Consider the following 19,143-nt stretch of genomic DNA (forward strand, 5'->3'; position numbering starts at 1 on the left):
AACCCAATACGGTTTACTGAACAAACTTATAACTGATAAAAACCTAACTCCATCACCAGTGTAAACAAACACCTTGTAGGCCTACCCGACTGTATGAATCAGTATTGGGCAAGTTTGATAACAATTGTTTGCCAAAAGGATTCTTGCACACGTGAGATTTAATCAAATAGTTGGGGCTGGTCCTGTTTTAGTAGGGCTTTGGGATTGTACATGATCTGCTGTACATGTTCTGCATACGAAAAGTTTCATGTTAAGCTAATGAAACATGGATACCATGAAAGAGAAAATGGAGTTGGAGTCCGTGGTTCTACCTCCGTCTAAGGACGATGAGGATTCAACAGGACGGGGAAAATGGAGCGGGAAACTGGACTTCATTTTATCATCAATGGGTTACGCTATTGGGCTAGGAAACGTATGGAGATTTCCCTATCTATGCTACAGCAATGGTGGAGGTATGTCATTTGTTTTTATCAGAGGAGTTTTTATAGTGGTGAGAGGCTGGCACATTAATCTTCATGTCAAAAGAAATGTATTGAGAGAAATTTGAGTCTTTGTTTGGATGCAATCGTTTCTTACATGCATATGTGGCCCATAATGAGGCCCGATGCCTAAATGTAGCCCGACCTAAACGAGCCCACAACTTGTACCCAGGCCCGACACAAAGGGTCCATTGTGCTAGGCCCGACCCAAACACGCCTCAAACTTGTACCTACAATCCCGGCCATATCTCGTTGGGCCCCCCTGCCCCCTTTCAATGTTGGTTCCAATTGCTGATTGTGTTCTGAGTTGTGTTCTGAGTTGGTTTCAATTGCTGATTGTGTTCTGAGTTGATTGTGTTCTGAGTTGTGTTCGTAGTTACAGTCACCATTGAGCGGGGGGCGGGGGACAAATGTTTTGAATGTGAACGGGAAGTGCACAGAGAATCGTTGTATACAACGTTATGAAAGGGTGGCCCAAGCATTTTGGCCGGGATTGTAGGCCCAACTTACAAGCCCCCTTACCGCGTGCCTTTATAGGCCCGACTTTAGAAGAGCCCCTAACCTTCATTGTACCTTGGCCCGACCTAAAAGAGCCCACCTTTTACTTAGGCCCGCCTTACTACCTTGTGCCTAGGAGACCAGACCTAAAAGAGCCAATACCGTGTATCTAGGCCCCACCTATAAAAACACAGCTAACAAAAGATCCCCTATCTTGTACCTACTCGACCTAAAAGAGCCAATACCGTGTATCTAGGCCCCACCTATAAAAACACAGCTAATAAAAGATCCCCTATCTTGTACCTACTCGACCTAAACGAACCCCTATCCGATAATACCTAGGCCCGACCTAAAAGAGCCCTAAAGTTTGTGTCTATATTGGGTCCTAATTCTCCCAGGAATTTGCGTTACCAATTAAAGACACTGGACACTATTGGTAATATTGTCAAAGACCAGTCTTCTCACTTGGTGTATCTCAACATATGCATAAATTACGAACCTGTAAAAATTTGAGCTCATCGGTCGTCGACGTTGCGAGATAATAATGAAAGAAAAAACACCCTTGTCACACGAAGTTGTGTGCTTTCAGATGCTTGATTTCGAGATCTCAAATTCTAAATCTGAGGTCTCGAAATCAAATTCGTCGAAAATTACTTCTTTCTCGAAAACTATGTCACTTCAGAGGGAGCCGTTTCTCACAATGTTTTATACTATCAAACTCTCCCCATTACTCGTTTACCAAGTAAGGTTTATGCTAATTATTATTTTGAGTAATTACCAATAGTGTCCACCACTGAATATCCATTGTCCAGTATCAAACTATATAACTTTACTGTAATGAGTTTGAAACCCTTTTGATGGTCACGTTTATTTTTGATTTGTAATGTTGTAGGGGCTTTCCTGTTCCCGTATCTGATTATGCTGTTTCTGGTTGGATTTCCAATCTTATTTCTGGAAATATCATTCGGGCAGTTTGGAAGCCTTGGGTGTATTTCAATGTGGCGTATTAGCCCACTTTTCAAAGGTAAGTTTCCAAACAAAGTCTTAGATTGTTTTCGTGAATCACAAAAAAACAAAAATAACATTTAGGCCTACTTAAACAAAAACATGTACTACCCCTTGCTTTGAACTAAGAGTTTTACGAAGTCGACCTTTGATGAGATTACAACACACTCATAGCTGAACTTTTGAATGGTTCTTTAAAGGTACACAATGTATTTTTAATTACTACAATTTGTTTTATCCAAAACAAGAGTGGTGCGTTTTAGTAAGCATTCTTTATAAATATTGTTTTCATATTCGATAATTTTAGATAGATGAAAAATTGATGACATTATTGTATGGTGGCTCGAAAAAGACATCGAAAATGTTTACGTAAATATTTGCTAATTGATATTTATCGCAAATTTGTACGTAAATAATATAAGGTAAATACTCATGTTTAGTGGCACAAATCGTGAATATTTACGTAAAATTGTCTATATTAAAGGCAGTGGACACTATTGGTAATTGTCAAAAACTAGCCTTCACAGTTGGTGTATCTCAACATATGCATAAAATAACAAACATGTGAAAATTTGAGCTCCATCGGTCATCGAAGTTGCGAGATAATAATGAAAGAAAAATAACCCTTGTCACACGAAGTTGTGTGCGTTTAGATGGTTGATTTCGAGACCTCAAGTTCTAAATCTGAGGTCTCGAAATCAAATTCGTGGAAAATTACTTCTTTCGCGAAAACTATGGCACTTCAGAGGGAGCCGTTTCTCACAATGTTTTATACCATCAACCTCTCCCCATTACTCGTCACCAAGAAAGGTTTTATGCCAATAATTATTTTGAGTAATTACCAATAGTGTCCACTGCCTTTAATATGCAGACTCTCCAAAACATTTGCTCTCTCTTTGTTTGTAGGTATTGGTTTTGGTATGGTACTTATGTCCGGTTACTTCTGCTTATACTACAACATCATCATTGCATACTCCGCATACTACATGTTTGCATCATTCTTGAATCCCTTACCATGGGTAGGATGCAATCATACATTCAACACAGATGCTTGTTTTGATGGAAGTCAAGGAGATGGTATACTGGAGTGCCCAATGAACCCGAACTTTACAGGAAAAACTAAACCAGTTTTTGCTAGCGAGGAGTATTTTGAGTAAGTGCCTAACCACGGATTCCGTGGGTGTTCTTCATTTCCTCTAAATAAAATTCGTTCTCTCGAAATACAATTAGCTCCCGAAATATAAATCATTCCCTCAAAGTAACAGCATGAGAAGATGCAAAGGAGTGACCAATGAACCCAGACTTTACAGAAACAACCTTAACCAGTTTTTGCTGGCAAAGAATTATTTGAGTAGGTGCCTAACCACGGAGTCCGTGGGTGTTTTTGATTTCCTAGAAATATAATTCTTTATTAAGTAATTATAACAGAGTAAATTAACTAGTGGTGTTAATCTAATTATATTTCTCGATCACTTCATGACCCATATTATAGCTTTGATCGTATAAAGCCGAGTTTGACTTAAAGAGTGTCTTTCCAAAAGGTGTGTACAAATCCTATGGCATTTGACAGATTCAAATAGTAGGAAGAAGACTAAGAAAGAAAAGCAATAAAAAAAGTCTTCACGAAAACAAAAGCTATAGTTCTACTTCTAAGTTGAAACAGCAACAGGAACAACTTTACAGGAAAAACTAAACCAGTTTTGGCTACTAAAGCGAGGATATTTTGAGTAAGTGCCTTAACCATGGAGCCCGTGGGTGTTTTTCACATCCTCGCAATATAATACGTTCTTAGGCTAGGCCTGGGTGACTAGTGAAATTTACAACTTGACTAGTCGAACCACAAAAGCACCTCAAAAACGACATAAAATAGTCGCGACTAATTTGTAATTCTCAAGATGCATTGTGGCAAGGTTTGCGGCAAGGGCAATATAGTCAAATTCAAGCTGAAAGGATTGAAGGATTGTGTCACTGATGTCTGATTGTAATTTGTAAACAGTTTGTCGTGAATAGTCGTGAGCGACACAATAATTGGTTCACCAAACAGGTCGCGACTATTTTGAAACGAGTAGTTGAATAACGGTAGTCGCGACTCGACTAAGCACTCAATAGTCGCGACTACAACACTAGTGGCACTATAAGCCCACATGCCTAAAGTGATATTGACACGACAGAAATTTAACTGGGGTCCCTTGCTTAAATCCAGCATGGTTGTTAAATGTAGCAATGTTTGACAAGATTTTGCAAGAGAACTTGGATAGTAGAAACAATTGTTGTCGTTTCACATGAGGTACATTTTGTAAATTCTTACAATCATGCTGCAATTTAACAAGGGACCCTTGTTAAAGTGCTCTCGTGTGAAAGGGGTTTAACTCGTTCCCTCAAAACATTACTTCGCTATCCTATAAGTACATGATTACGATTTGACGAAACACATGATAACATGTTGCTAACATGTTTTAACCAATATACATATTTTTTATAACTTATCACAAAGTTCAACACATTTTCTTTCTTGGACTACTGCAGTAGCCTTCTCACACTTTAACCTGACATGTTGACCTCTGTGTTTATAGGATTGTGATAGATTTAACATCCAGATAACCTAGGTTGTATTTACTAGCAGTTTTTACCCCCGGTAAAACTACCTTTCCAGTTGCCCTGTCTTGTGTGTGTTCATTTAATATACATGCTTGAAGGACAATCTACTTGGTGTACTTATAAACAGTCAATACTGATAAGAAAGTCAAATATTGATAAAAGATTCCTCACTTGAAAATTATGACAATTATGATTTGGTACGCCTAGAGTAACGTAGCTTTGTGAACTTTGTTCATAGAACAATGCCGTCATTGTCTAGCAATGTTCCATCGTCAAGTATTCAGTAAAGGTGGCTTGTGTGAAGGGGACACACACACACACACCACAAGTTGAAATAAAGCTTTCCAAATTACAAAAAGAACATTTTAATTCGTGCATTATTTTATTTTTCAACAGTTGTGCACTAATTCGGATGGAAATAGTGGGCATCCAATTATAAAACTAAAAATGCCCCATATTTTTATGTTAACAATGACAAGAGTTTCTTTGAAGTTGTTGACGCCCCAGAAAAGCTAGTTATTTTGATGGCCAATGTTAGCATTATTATCGCATTTATGCAAAGTATTATAGTTCTATTACTTCACTGCAATGAATCTACGCTAATAAAATGTTTTATTTTGAACAGACGGCGCGTGTTACAGATTTCCGATTCGTTGGGAGACATCGGTTATATTCAATGGGAGATACTTCTGTGTTTTATCTTTGTATGGATTGTAGTCTTCATTTGCATCAGCAAAGGCGTCAAGACCTCGGGCAAGGTAAAATAATTATAATAGTTATAATCAGTTGTTATATCGCGCTTTTCACACCGAAGGGCTTCTCAAAGCACTTCTAACATACCCTGGTCACTGGACTTTAATTCATTCCCTAAACTAACTCAGCTCCTTGGGGAGTATATGCAGCTCGTGTAACAAAATAATTATGCGTTACTAAGCTAATCAATAAAAAGAACCATCTCTGCCCTCACAGGTACCCATTTACCACTGGGATGGAGATAAGCATTTATAGTTAAGTGTCTTGCTCAGGGACACAAGTGTCACGGCTTGGGATTCGAACCCACACTCTGCTGAACAGAAACACCAGAGCTTGAGTTCGGTGCTCTTATCCGCTAAGCAACGACACCCCTCAACAACCAATACAATCACTTCAGGAATTGAACATAGAAACCCTTTTGATAAAGGATGGTTTACCAAGAACTGTCAAATATCTAGCAATCATATTCGTTTATGAAACAAGTATAGATGTGGAAAATTAGTAATGCTCCACCAGTTGTATTAAATGCATGACCAAACTATAAGCCCGAAGGAATAATTAACCATTGAGAATGGAATATATGCAATTGCGGAATTCTATACAGCAGTCTTATTTACATTACGGGAACTCCTGTAAACGTTACAAAAGCATCCTGCCTTCTTTGCTTTGAGCTTAAACTCTTCTGTTAGCAGTATGGGTTTAGCACTGCAATACTTTATTGGTTTTCTCTCAGGTTGTGCATTAAGTGCAGCCAATATCTTGGTGCATTTTAGTGCAACCTATATCTTGGTCTACTACACTCTTATTAACAAAACACTACAGTGGTGTTGTTCTATCGGGTTGAATGTATACTGACACACAAAGAACACCAATTATAGAAAGGCTAAGACAGAGAACACAACAACAAATTGATATCAAGATTCTACCTATATCTTTGTCTACCCAATACTCTTCAACAAAACAATATTGGTTTTGTTCTATCAGGTTGTATACCGACACACAAAGAACAACAAATAGAAAACAGTTAGGACAGAGAGAATTTGAACAAAACAACAAATTGATATCATACATTTTGTGTGTTTTTGTTCTATCAGGTTGTGTACTTTACAGCTACATTCCCCTATCTAGGTCTACTGACTCTACTGATCGTTGGTGCCCTGCAGCCTGGTGCAGTCAATGGTATTCTCTACTTCATTACACCACAGTTTGATAAACTTCTTGATATTCAGGTAAGCAGGACAAGAAATCTTCAGAGATCCTTCAATCATGCAGGCCCGGGCCCAGAACCGAACTGGTTTCTTTACACAGACAGGCTAAAAACACACCCAAACAACCAAACAAACCAACAACTATATGTTGTTGAATGTTGCCTTGTATTAGACCATACGCATCGATGACGTCATAAAGCCGCCATCTAAAAAAACGATTACGAAACAATGGGAAACGCGCAGCTATACGTAAGCAAACCACACAGTGTTAGCCAATGAGCAACCTTCTTTTGACCTCTAGCCAATGGCACCACATTCAATAATAATTATGTAATTTGCATAATTTTGGAGGAGGGTCAATCAAAAACTTTGTGTTTTTAAAATAGTCGAAGTCTCAAGTACGAAAGGTTTGGTTTTGTGTATGAGTGCATTATGTAAAGAACAACAACAGTCATCGATCACTGTGAAATGTCAAAAAACCTGTATTAAAAGGCAAGGCAGTAGATCAAATTTATTCACCATTACGCATGTCAAAAGCAAAAAGACAACAGGAAGTGCGTTTACCTCGGCATGCGGGTTGCCCGATCGTCCGGCAAGGGAGCCCGTGCAAAGGCGTCCTTTGCCGGCCGAGATGTATCGCCACTACATCGCAAGAGCTACCGCGTTGTGCTTATTTACAGTTATCACAGTTACATAGTCCTTGCACATTAATGATGTTTTAAAGGCAGGGGACACTATTGGTAATTACTTAAAATAGTTATTAGAATTAAACCTTACTTGGTAAAGATTAATGGGGAGAGGTTGATAGTATAAAACATTGTGAGAAACGACTCCCTCTGAAGTGACGTAGTTTTCGAGAAAGAAGTAATTTTCCGCGAATTTGATTTCGAGACCTCAGATTTAGAATTTGAGGTCTCGAAATCAAGCATCTGAAAGCACACAACTTCGTGTGACAATGTGTTTTGTTCTTTCATATTATCTCGCAACTTCGACGACCAATTGAGCTCAAATTTTCACAGGTTTGTTATTTTATGCATATGTTGAGATATACCAAGTGAGAAGACTGGTCTTTGATAATTACCAATAGTGTCCAGGGTCTTTAAATCGATGAAAGATTATTTGATTTAATCTTTTTTAATAGGTATTTATGTGTGAGTATTTTACAAAGAAACCGTGACTTTTGTACTGAATATTATTTCATTTAAACAAAATATGAACAATATATGTACATGAACGAGACGTAAGAACTGTTATCCATGTTTTTATATTATTCTATCTCACTTTAAACAAGAAAAAATACTTTGGGAAACAAAAGTTGAATCTTGCGTATTATGAAATTGTTACCACATCGATCAAAGTTGGAAAAGGGGGAAACTGACAAAATAAGTGGCAATGGGGGTGAGGGAATCTAGTGTTCAAAAATCTGTATTGTTCTATTTTGTTTTAAAATTAATTTTACTCTTTGTATATTTTATAATGGTTTTCTGAAAATTATTGTCTTTACAGCCAACGCAAGCGTCAACGATTGGTCAACTAGTTACAACAACGCACCTATCATTCTCTCTCTTTCACTAATGGTCATTAATGGTAACCGAATGGGTCAAATTACCAAAATACTTTCATTGTTTTTCAGATTTCTTTTTCTTGAAACCAAAGAGTGGTTTTCAAAGTGTGGTTATTTGGTGGTTATTTAAAGTGATTTAGTTGGAGAATTGCCTTACAAAACAATGTAATTTTCCAAGATGTATGCACGCACGCATCACTTAAAGGAGCACGTTGCCTTGGATCGGGCGAGTTGGTCTTTGAAAAGCGTTTGTAACCGTTTGTTATAAAATGCATATGGTTAGAAAGATGTTCTAAAAGTAGAATACAATGATCCACACAAACATGCCTCGAAATTGCACGGTTTTCCTTTTACTTGGCTAACTAACACGGTCGGACATTTTATGGGAGTAAAAAATTTGACTCTCATAAATGGCCGACCGTGTTTGTCAACGTGGTAAAAGGAAAACCACGCAATTTCGAGTGATACTTGTGTGGATCATTATATTCTACTTTTAAAATATATTTCTAATCATATGCATTTTTATAACAAACGGTTACCAAAGACCAACTCGACCTGTCCAAGCAACTTGTTCCTTTACAAAATATAAAACGTACGGAGCCCCTAAATGGACAGGTGAGAAAAATAGAAAAGTCATAAAATAATATTGACATTATTTCATTCCCTGGAGTTAATTCGTCTCATCAAAATATTATTCTATCCGTCTTGAATTGTCATTTCGTTTTATCGGAATGAAATGGCATTTTGTTCTCTCTAAATAACAAATAATACTTTGTGGAAACGAAATTATTATTTCGAGGGTACGAAATATTAATGATTTTGTTGGTGTTACCTTTTCGTTTGTTCACCTGTCCATCTAGGGACTCTGTAAGACGTAAGACAGCATCAGACATTATATTCCTATTTGACTCATTCGGTTAACAATTTAAGGTACACAGCTCCCAAGCGTGTTAATTACATGCATAAACCAGGACTTTTAACAGAAAAGTCATTGTGCTGCGCCCTCTACCTGTGGGAAAAAACCAGGCAACAGCGTCGACAATCAAGACTAGACCTTTTTGTCTCATGGAAGATAAAATGACTCCCAAAAAAAATCCCCCTTAAAAAAAAAAAAAAAAAAAAAAGCTTGTTTAAAATCATGGATAACTTTCCGTATAGCGCCACCACCTTTTCACTCATTTTTACAAAAAAGGATATATCAGCTCATTGAGGTAAATTAGATACTTCATTATTTCATATCGAATGAAAAAGTGGTGGTGCCATACGGAAACTTTTCCAAAACCATGGTGATGTCGTCTGCACGAACTTTATCATCCATACGTAGACTCTAATTGTCTCTTTTAGCTTTAAGAGGCCGCGCCATCAAAAGGCGCTATTTCTTGAACATTTCTTGCAAAACCGGACAAACGCAAATGGACCGTCAGCTTGGAGCCCGAGTTGCATAAAAACCAATCGGATGGGTTGTGCTGTGTACCTACAAACTATGGGATATACTAAGCACACTCAAAGTCAATCAGGTCAAGGTGACATTTTTTTACAAGACTTCTAATGCAAACAATCCAGTATGGTTGTTCATTATCTCTGGCAACAATATGAGAAAGTATTCCATAATGTTAATGAAATGTATCAGAAAGAAACAGCAATCAACTATTACTGTGCACGTTGAGGTTGGAAGGGTTAAGATAAAGGACGGAGTTTAGCACTTACCAAGACTTCAACAATCAAGCAAGGTGGATGAGCTAGAAGTATTCCAGTATTTCCACGACAGGAACATAACTGTTGACCAATGTATAATTTATCTTCATTCTGTTAGTTGATTTTGGGGTGAAACACAGACCCAAGTATGGCTGGAACTCGGCACCACGCCGTGGGGATGTGAACCCGCCTGCAATGATCCTTTATGTTGGTCTGAGACCGTTGTCGATCACAATGGCGACCATGCTGGTCAAGGACCAGTAACTCACAAAAACATTCACCAAAATGACCACGCGCCCTTACAAAGGGCATCAAACAAACTCACAATGTACAATGGGTACGGATTAGATCCCATTACATTCAAAGAACACCAGAGTTGAATTCCATTGCAATGGGAATCACTTGGCCACATAAAACCACACCACCTGGTTCAACTGCTTCAGAATGTTTCAAGATTGCACTTTTACCCATTCATGATTATTTGCTCGTTTCTTATAAAGACAGATTGATGCTAAAAGTAAATGAACAACGCAAGCCTCAAACACCTTTTTGAAGACAACATTTTTGGAAGACAGATCGACCCTGCTGGGTGTTCAAGGCGCAGCTAAACCAAAACCAAAAACGAAAGAAAAAACAGACACAACCAAATCAGTCCCCAAAAACCTGTAACATAAGATAAGTTTTGAGAAAACAGTACGTAATACGCCCTTGGCAGTTTGAACTTTGTCGAAGAAGACGAAGAAGTCGGATACTTTGAGTGTGCTTGTGTTATAGAACCAACCCTTGAACCCAAACATGTAATTTTCTTTATCATCATTATTCTCTCTGCAATATTTCAACACAGGAAACTGGGCGGGTGTAGGAGTGTTAAGCTTCGTCGCCATGTAGTCATACGGTATTCAGTGATTTCCATGAAACATATGACAGACAATTATTAATGAAGAGACAGGAGAAAATAAAGTGCAAATTAGGCTGGAATAATCTTGTTTTTATGTAAATCACAAAATTTCAAAATGGCTGTGCCAAGTATGACAAATTATCACCTTTCTTTAGTATTTGGAGTCATACGAAGCTCATCCAGGGTGGTTGCCAAATTGGTGACTTTAGGTCGTTGGACAAAAAGTGCAACGAGAGCAAACGCTTTCCAAAAGCTTTCTCAAGATGAAGACGATCAGAGCATACTGATCGAAACGTCGAGTTGAAACCAACCGTTCTTTTCAGAACCTTCCCAACTCATTTAGAGATTATCATTACAGTATACCTTTCTATACAACATATTTTGATCATCCCTTTCTCGGCTTACTGTGCACGTTATTTCCTCGAGTCAAATACAACAATTGAGTTGGTTTATAAGCTGGAATATTTGTGCATTGAAGGAAGTACACACTTTGTTGGTAATACGAATTTTTTTTAAAATCTTTGCAAGTGTTATTGTTTTGTCAGCACCAAGCAAAATGCAAATAGCGTTATTACACTGAGGTTGTTGCTCAGTGTAAAACAATACAAGTACGAGCTAGCAATGGCTTTACCAAAAACAAAACAGCCATTCGCAAATGTGTGTACTGCCTTTTCTTACTTGCACTTTCAAAGCCCCAAATGTGTTCAATACACGGTGTGCTTTTGGGAATATAGTAAAAGGGTGGTCTCTCTTGTCCCAGATTTCCAACTGTATTTTAATTCACCAAAATAACAATTTCTTTAAAAACATGAATTTAAGGCAGGACTTTGTAGAGTTTTGCCCAGATTCGACGTTTCGTTTGAGATACACGTTTGTGGTATGTAATACCCGGAAAATGGGACTTGCGAACAGCCTTTTATATCTGTCCGCCATATCAGTAACATAAGTGCACAATGTTCCTCATTTTGGCCATTGCATCAAAAATAAACAACCAGCCATAAGCGCCTCCATGCATTCAATGACTCAATGGATAGGCAATTAGTTTTGTAAAACTCACAATCATTAAGATTCTATGTAGTTACCAAAATCGAGGATTTGCTGGAAGATAACCAACCCAGTGCTAACCGTTCCCATTCTCTAAAAAATATGTTGATGATATCGAATTGTTACCCTTGACTATGTCGTTCTCACTGGAAGGCACGGATGGTTTTGAACTTGAACTTCAAATTCAACATGGTTTGGTGAGGGTTCTGAAAGGTAGCAATCTTAAAAGCATTACATTGTTCAGCCCTTGCTGTAAGTGCTTTACCTTGAGAGGAAAAGATGTCGATTAAGTTTTATTATAATTTTGACTCTAGGGCAGTAAAGTTTGATTTTGATGCACTGGTTACATAATGTTAATCTATATTTAGTCCAAGTATACAATTAACCTGTCTGATTCTAAGCTAATAGTTAGATACTTTCCATCTATATAGGTTTGGAAGGCAGCAGCCAATCAAGTTGTGTTTTCGTTTGGTGCAGGATGGGGAGGACTCCATACATTGTCCAGCTATAACAAGTTTAACAACAATACATTCAGGTTTGTGCTTTAGAAGCGCGGGGGAGGGCTGGAGGGTAGCCTCGTCCAAGGCTCTACACGCAAGCAGCCCGCTTTGAACTCACCACCAAGCTATGGCATGACGGTGTAGTGCAGTACTTCATACAGAGTATAGTACGGGGTCGACGAGTGCTTTTCAACCTCGTACAACGAAGCATAAACTGTTGGGGGGGGGGCTAGGTTTACGTCATCTGATGTCTTTGCTCTCCCAAATATTCTCAATAAGGATTGGTGTTCTTAAAGACACTGGACACTATTAGTAATTGTCAAAGACCAGTATTCAAACTTGGTGTATATAATATGCATACAATAACAAATCTGTGAATATTTGGGCTCAAGTATTAGTCACCGAAGTTGCAAGTATTTCGAGAATATTGTTGATTCCTTTACCCCATTCTTGATTCCAGAGACACGGTTATAATTGTAGTGTCCGGTGGTTTGACCAGTATCTTCGCTGGATTCGTCGTCTTTTCTATCATTGGATTCATGGCGTGTGATGCACAAGTGCCGATTGAACAAGCCATTGATGCAGGTCAGTACAAAATAGTTGCTGTTTCCATGTGGCTATTGAATGTGAGACTTTGAAACGCTAGGTGGCAGCAGATTTACCTGGTGAATTTTCATTGAAGTTCTGAGCATGCGCACATTACTGATATCAATGGATTCTGCTGTCACCTATGCGTAGTCATTGATTATTACCATTACTATAGTTTTGTTTTGTACATTTTATGTTTCGCTAGGTCTCCCTTTCTTCATAAAAATAACACTAATAGAAGTATACTCGCTCACTCAAACGACCCACGTTGAATATCATACCCCAAAATATGATTTTTTGAAGCAAATTAAAGGTGGTTACTTTATTTATTTTTAATTAATTATAGCAGCAATGTGCAGTTTCGTTTTATTGGTTTTTCAAACCGACTGATCTCACTTTATAAATAAAACACTCTGGAAAGCATGATGTTATATTCGTGTACTCTTTATAGCTGATGACACCATGTACAATTTCTTTATGACTATAGTGGTGGCTCTGAGAATGGTTTTAAGAAATAGATGCCCACAAAGTTCTTTTTCCTCGTACTATTTGCACAGGTCCAGGTTTAGCGTTTGTTGCCTACCCAGAAGCAATCGCAAGGGTACCAGTCATACCCCAGCTCTGGTCTTTCATATTCTTCTTCATGCTGATCACACTGGGACTCGATAGCCAGGTATGTCTGAGATTAACACATACATTCACCCTTTAGTTGTGTGTTATCGAAACTCAAGCCTCACACAAAAAGTCTCTAATGAATAATAATAATAACCAGATGGATAGGGCGTCGTGGCAGAGCGGAAGAACACCAAACTCAAGCTCTGGTGTTTCAGTTCAGCAGGGTGTGCGTTTGAGTCACATTAACCGTTAACCATTGCTTCTCTCCACCCAGAAGTAAATGGGTTAAACAAATGTGAGAGCAGAGATAGTACGTGTGATTGACTCACAAGGAGCTGATATAGTTTAAGAAATTGCCAAAGTGGCCAAATGACTAAAGGTAATAATGTTGGAAGCGCATTGAGACGCTCTTCGGGTGTGATTTAAAGTGGCTTTTATTGTAACGAATTATGGTGTTGTATTTACTATAATTACCAATGTACCGCTAACAGCCAGTGGTGGAGTTGCACTTCGGCAGCATTGGGGAGTGGACTGAGAGCTAGAGACACACACGTGTACACAGGTTCAGATTCAGGATACGACTGGCGTGACCTCGGCCAGCATCGCTCTTTGACGCTTGGTGGCAGCAGACTTACCGGGTTAATCCATTGTTTTCGGTAATGTGCACATGCTCAAGAGCTACGTTAACTGGTAGGCTAAGTCTGCTGCCACCTAGCGTTCCAAAGTCTCCAGTAGTGATCAATTGTTTTACTTTTTTTCCCCGCTCCCTTAGTTTGTGACTTTGGAGACCATCATAACTGCAGTTATGGACGAGCTTGAGTACTTTTATCCCAACATAAGGAAAAGGAAAACATTGGTGATATTCAGTGTATGTTTCATCATGCTTCTAGCTGGTCTACCATTTACTACACAGGTAACGAGTTGATAATTACACTGGTATATAACTTCCAGTGAGTAGTGTTGTGCACACAAGACAGAAACATGTCAATACTTTGTTTGTTGGTTAGTTGGTTTGTTTGTTTGTTTAGACGGTATTCCCATCAAGGGAGCTCGGCAAACCCACAAAATATAAAAAACAAGCTGGCAACAGCCATTCTCAAACATTGGTTTAAAGGCAGTGGACACTGTTGGTAATTGTCAAAAACTAGCCTTCACAGTTGGTGTACATCAACATATGCATAAAATAACAAACCTGTGAAAATTTCAGCTCAATCGATCATCGAACTTGCGAGATATGAATTAAAGAAAAAAACACCCTTGTCACACGAAGGTGTGTGCGTTTAGACGGTTGATTTCGAGACCTCAAGTTCTAAATCTGAGGTCTCGAAATCAAATACGTGGAAAGTTACTTCTTTCTCGAAAACTATGGCATTTCAGAGAGTGCCGTTTCTCACAATGTTTTATACCATCAACCTCTCCCTATTACTTGTCACCAAGAAAGGTTTTATGCTAATAATTATTTTGAGTAATTACCAACAGTGTCCACTGCCTTTAAAGGAACATTACAGAATTGGTATGATTATGAATTACACAAATCAAGAAATTGTGATTCATTTTAATGCTAGACGACAATACTTGTTCTAGTCATTGTGAAATCAGTGGTTAGCTTGGTGCTAGGATTCGAACCCACAACCTTGTGATTGCAAGTCCGGCAGTCTATAACCACTTATTTGAAAGAACTCTGTAATATATTTACCCATCGAAAATAACCAAAAGGAGTAATATAACAAACAAGTTATGTCTTTTCAGGGAGGCATCTATCTGATGACGTTATTTGACTGGTACTCTGCTGGTTACAGCCCCATGATATTAGCCTTGGCTGAGCTCTTCGTATTCGACTGCATCTATGGTAATAAAATACCAATAATTGCACAATGCTATTAAATATTACAGTTAACATTATTGACTGATTGAGCAAAGCATTTTTTCTGCAGTTTGGTTACATCGTACACAAATAAATCGTTTACGTAGCCTACACAATAAGCTATCATGAACGTACATAATAAGTTTTGATTTATCATGTACGTACATAATAAGTTAGTATGTACGTACATAACAAGTTTTGATTTATCATGTACGTACATAATAAGTTATCATGTACGTACATGATAATTATTATGTACGTACGTGATAACTTATTATGAACGTACATGAAAATCAAAACTTATTATGTACGTACATGATAACATATCGTATACGATAACATATTTTTTATTCATGTGAGGCAATAATACGCTTCCGTAACATCGCCACTAATCCACTTTCTCTTTGTTTGTTTGTTTGTTTGTTTGTTTGTTTGTTTGTCTGTTTGGCTTTTTTTTTCAATACAGGTTTGAGTAGATTCATCCGAGAGGTGGGTGTAATGATTGGGAGTAAACCAAGCTTCATCTGGAAGGTCATGTGGTACATTGTAACACCAATCCTCATCATTGTAAGTCAAGTAGAAAAATATTCTTAAATCAGTCTTGAATACTTCATTAATTGTACATCTGGTATGTTACTCCCTGGGCCCGATTTCATAGAGCAGCTTAAGCTATTGATGCTTTAAAATGTTCTTCAAAGCAAACATGAGCAGGATACCAGTCACAGTATGTGTTAAAAGGTATTACGGCTGGTAACCCTGTTCTGTAAAGCCCATTTTGATTATAAACTGTCGTAGTATTTGGTTGCACTTACTCAGTTTGATGACATAAATGACTGGACAAAGACACACGTTGAAGTTAAGCAGACGTCGCCATGATGGGACATGTAATGTCACAAACTCAACAGGTCAAGGGTCACTTATCGTGACGTATGGATACGTCATACATATTCAACATAAGCAGCTTTATGAAACTGTGCAAAGATATTGTTTTTGAATGATTGATGGCCAACAATCTTAATATATTCGGGGATAAAGTCAACCCTTTACACAGGAGAGTCCTACACAAGGCAGTTCAGCTTAATGCTGAAACAAATAAAAAGCCAAACAAGAACAGCATCAACGATGATTATCAACTGTATGGTATTATGAGGAAATGCATGGTGAGGTATCAATACATAACTATTTGGTTTGCGGTAACATCATGTGTATATCTTCTTGCCATTTTTTTTTTTATTTTTATTTTTTTTTTTTTTTAGAGAACTGTAGATTTCTTGCCTTCTACTGCCGCGGAGTCGAGTTTCGGGATTAAAGAGACTTCTCAGTTCAGAAAATAAATGCCCTGCTTTTTAACCTCTACCTACTTTTCCGATTGTTCTTGTGTGCATAGTTTCCTACTGTGTATGGATTTATTGAGTATACACCGGCCCAGTATGGTGATTATGTATTCCCTGGATGGGCAGAAGCCATTGGTTGGACTATGACTGCTTCATCATTGATATGTGTGTTCATCTACGCAGCATACTTCTTGATATGGCGAGTCAAAGGATCATTCATACAGGTATTACATAACAGCTTAAAGGCACTGGACATTATTGGTAATCACTCAAAATAATTGTTAGCAATAGAGAGCTGTTGATATTATAAAATATTGTGAGAAATGGCTCCCTCTGGAGTAACGTAGTTTTTGAGATAGAGGTAATTTCTCACTTAAAATATTAGGCCTTTTATTAGGCATCTGAAAGCACACAAAGTTGTGCAACAACGATGTTTTTTCTTTCACTATTCTCTTGAAACTTCGATTACCATTTGAGTCAAAATTTTAACTTTTTTTCCCTTCAAATTTTAACATTTTATATGCATAAGTTTGGATATCACAATGGCAACAGATCAGTAATTCGAACAATTTCCATATTTTTTACAGAGGATCCGTACTGCCATCCAACCAGCACCAGAGTGGGGACCAGCTCTTGATGAAGATAGGGCAGCTGCAGGTTACCAACCATACCCCAAACCAACTGTAGAGATTATTACCAAAGACTACGACAACATCGCATTTACAAGTGACTCTCCGCCAGAATACAACGGCATGCACTCCGTCTGCGTGGGAACTGATGATATTGACATCAGTGAAATCTTATAAGTTCTCAGAGGCCAGCTTTCTCCAGAAGACGATCGGAGCATACTGATCGAAACGTCGATTGAAACCAACAGATCTTTTCAGAACCACCCCAACTCATAAGAGATAGTCATAACATGGTGTTACCACAAACCTTTCCATGTCGTATTTCCACCAAGCAGAGTTTCAAATCCTACTTATAAGTTCTTAGCTCAAAAACGGGCCCTGTTTACCGCCGAATTCTACGCTTACGATCACCAACTGCGTAAGCGCCGAATGTGTAAGTGAAAAAAGGCCACGCACACACCCAATTAAAACATTCCCGCTAACCCGTAAATACGCCTGACGTAAGCGTGGAATTCCCCAATTCCACAAGGCCCCCCTTTGCAAGGGGCGATTATTTGCTTACGGTAAGCAGAGCCATGCAGATAATTGCATCCCTGGTTTTGATGGAGGAATTCACCGAGGCTGGTTAAAAGGTTTAATTTAGAGAGTTTGATATAGACGTATCCATTTTATTACTTTATGTTCCTTCAAACTTTTATTTTCGAGTAATTAAAGAGTTGTTTACCACTCGCAGGAATTGTTGCCTTTCAAAGTTTTTCGTTTTTTTATCCTAACCCTTTTTACGTAAACATTAGTCTGCTGTCTAAATAATATGCACCAATAGACTGTTGAACGCCATATAATACTTAATAGATGGAAATTTGCATCGGGGATAAAGAATATTAATTTTGGTTTTAACCTCACAGTAATCCCGAGTTATGTTTGAAAAAAAAAGCATATTACTCGGAAGGGATTTGAACCCACGACCTTTTGAAACTCTAATTCTTTAGAGCAGTGTTTTACAAATTAGACCACCGAGATTGTCCGGTAGCTAGAGGCAGTTCGAATCCTATATTTTGTAATACTAACCCTAATTCTGTATAATAAAAGTATTTGTATTAAACAAAAAATCTCCGTACATTCCATGGTATTTTCTGGCAGGAAATATACTACCTGACCATAATATGCAATTTGTGCGTCTAAATTTCCACATAAAATTAATTGGGCTTAACACGTTCTGAGTATCAAAGAACAACCTTCATAAGAAAATATAAGTTTGGAGTGTTGACACCAATAAAGCAGTGTACAAATAATGCCTGCAGGAAGTCCTGGCAATGTGGCTATTTTGTAAACATATCACAGGCTATAATACAAAATGTATACGAAAATTATTTGATTTATATACCCCACAAAATTTGATTACCGTCACCTTACTTTAAAGTTGCATGGTTTTCGTTTTCACCGAAATAACTTTGTATTTATTTATTGAACGATTTTTGAGGCAGATGATGTTTTTTCTCAAAACGTAAAACAAATTTAATCACAAGGCTTCGCATTATTATGCACAAAAAGTTACATTAAAACAAAAGCGTTAATGTGTTTTAATTAGGGTTGTCTTCCCGTTATATATTGTTTATCTGATGTTTAGACTACTAGTTGGCACAGTCTTGTCCTTTGTGTTTTATTGTTGTCCCTTTTCCTTTGTTTCTTGGTTACTGTCAAACACACAAAAGTGAACTTGTACAAAGTTGATGAAAGCAAATGACTCTCAAAATGTAACGAATGTAGTGTATTTTTCCACTATAATTCGTTCTGTATAAAAAAGAAAGAAGAACTGATTTTACATATTTTTTTTTTTTTTTTAAATTTGCAACAGTTTGTAGGCAACCTTA

At 37.8% G+C, this 19,143-nt stretch overlaps 1 protein-coding gene across 1 annotated transcript; it reads left to right on the forward strand.

Moving 5' to 3' along the window:
* Positions 1 to 265: 265 nt before the first annotated feature.
* On the forward strand, positions 266 to 17,527 carry LOC117293483 (sodium- and chloride-dependent glycine transporter 1-like). The gene is made up of 13 exons (XM_033775831.1): positions 266 to 452; positions 1,870 to 2,001; positions 2,889 to 3,135; positions 5,206 to 5,338; positions 6,428 to 6,562; positions 12,174 to 12,277; positions 12,703 to 12,827; positions 13,388 to 13,503; positions 14,218 to 14,358; positions 15,195 to 15,294; positions 15,776 to 15,876; positions 16,697 to 16,867; positions 17,231 to 17,527. Exons 1-13 carry the CDS (start codon positions 266 to 268, stop codon positions 17,447 to 17,449), a joined length of 1,911 nt encoding a protein of 636 aa, XP_033631722.1. The 3' UTR covers positions 17,450 to 17,527.
* Positions 17,528 to 19,143: the final 1,616 nt, after the last annotated feature.

The sequence above is a fragment of the Asterias rubens genome, chromosome 8 (genome assembly GCF_902459465.1).
Source record: "Asterias rubens chromosome 8, eAstRub1.3, whole genome shotgun sequence".
In the NCBI taxonomy this organism is placed as follows: Eukaryota; Metazoa; Echinodermata; class Asteroidea; order Forcipulatida; family Asteriidae; genus Asterias; species Asterias rubens.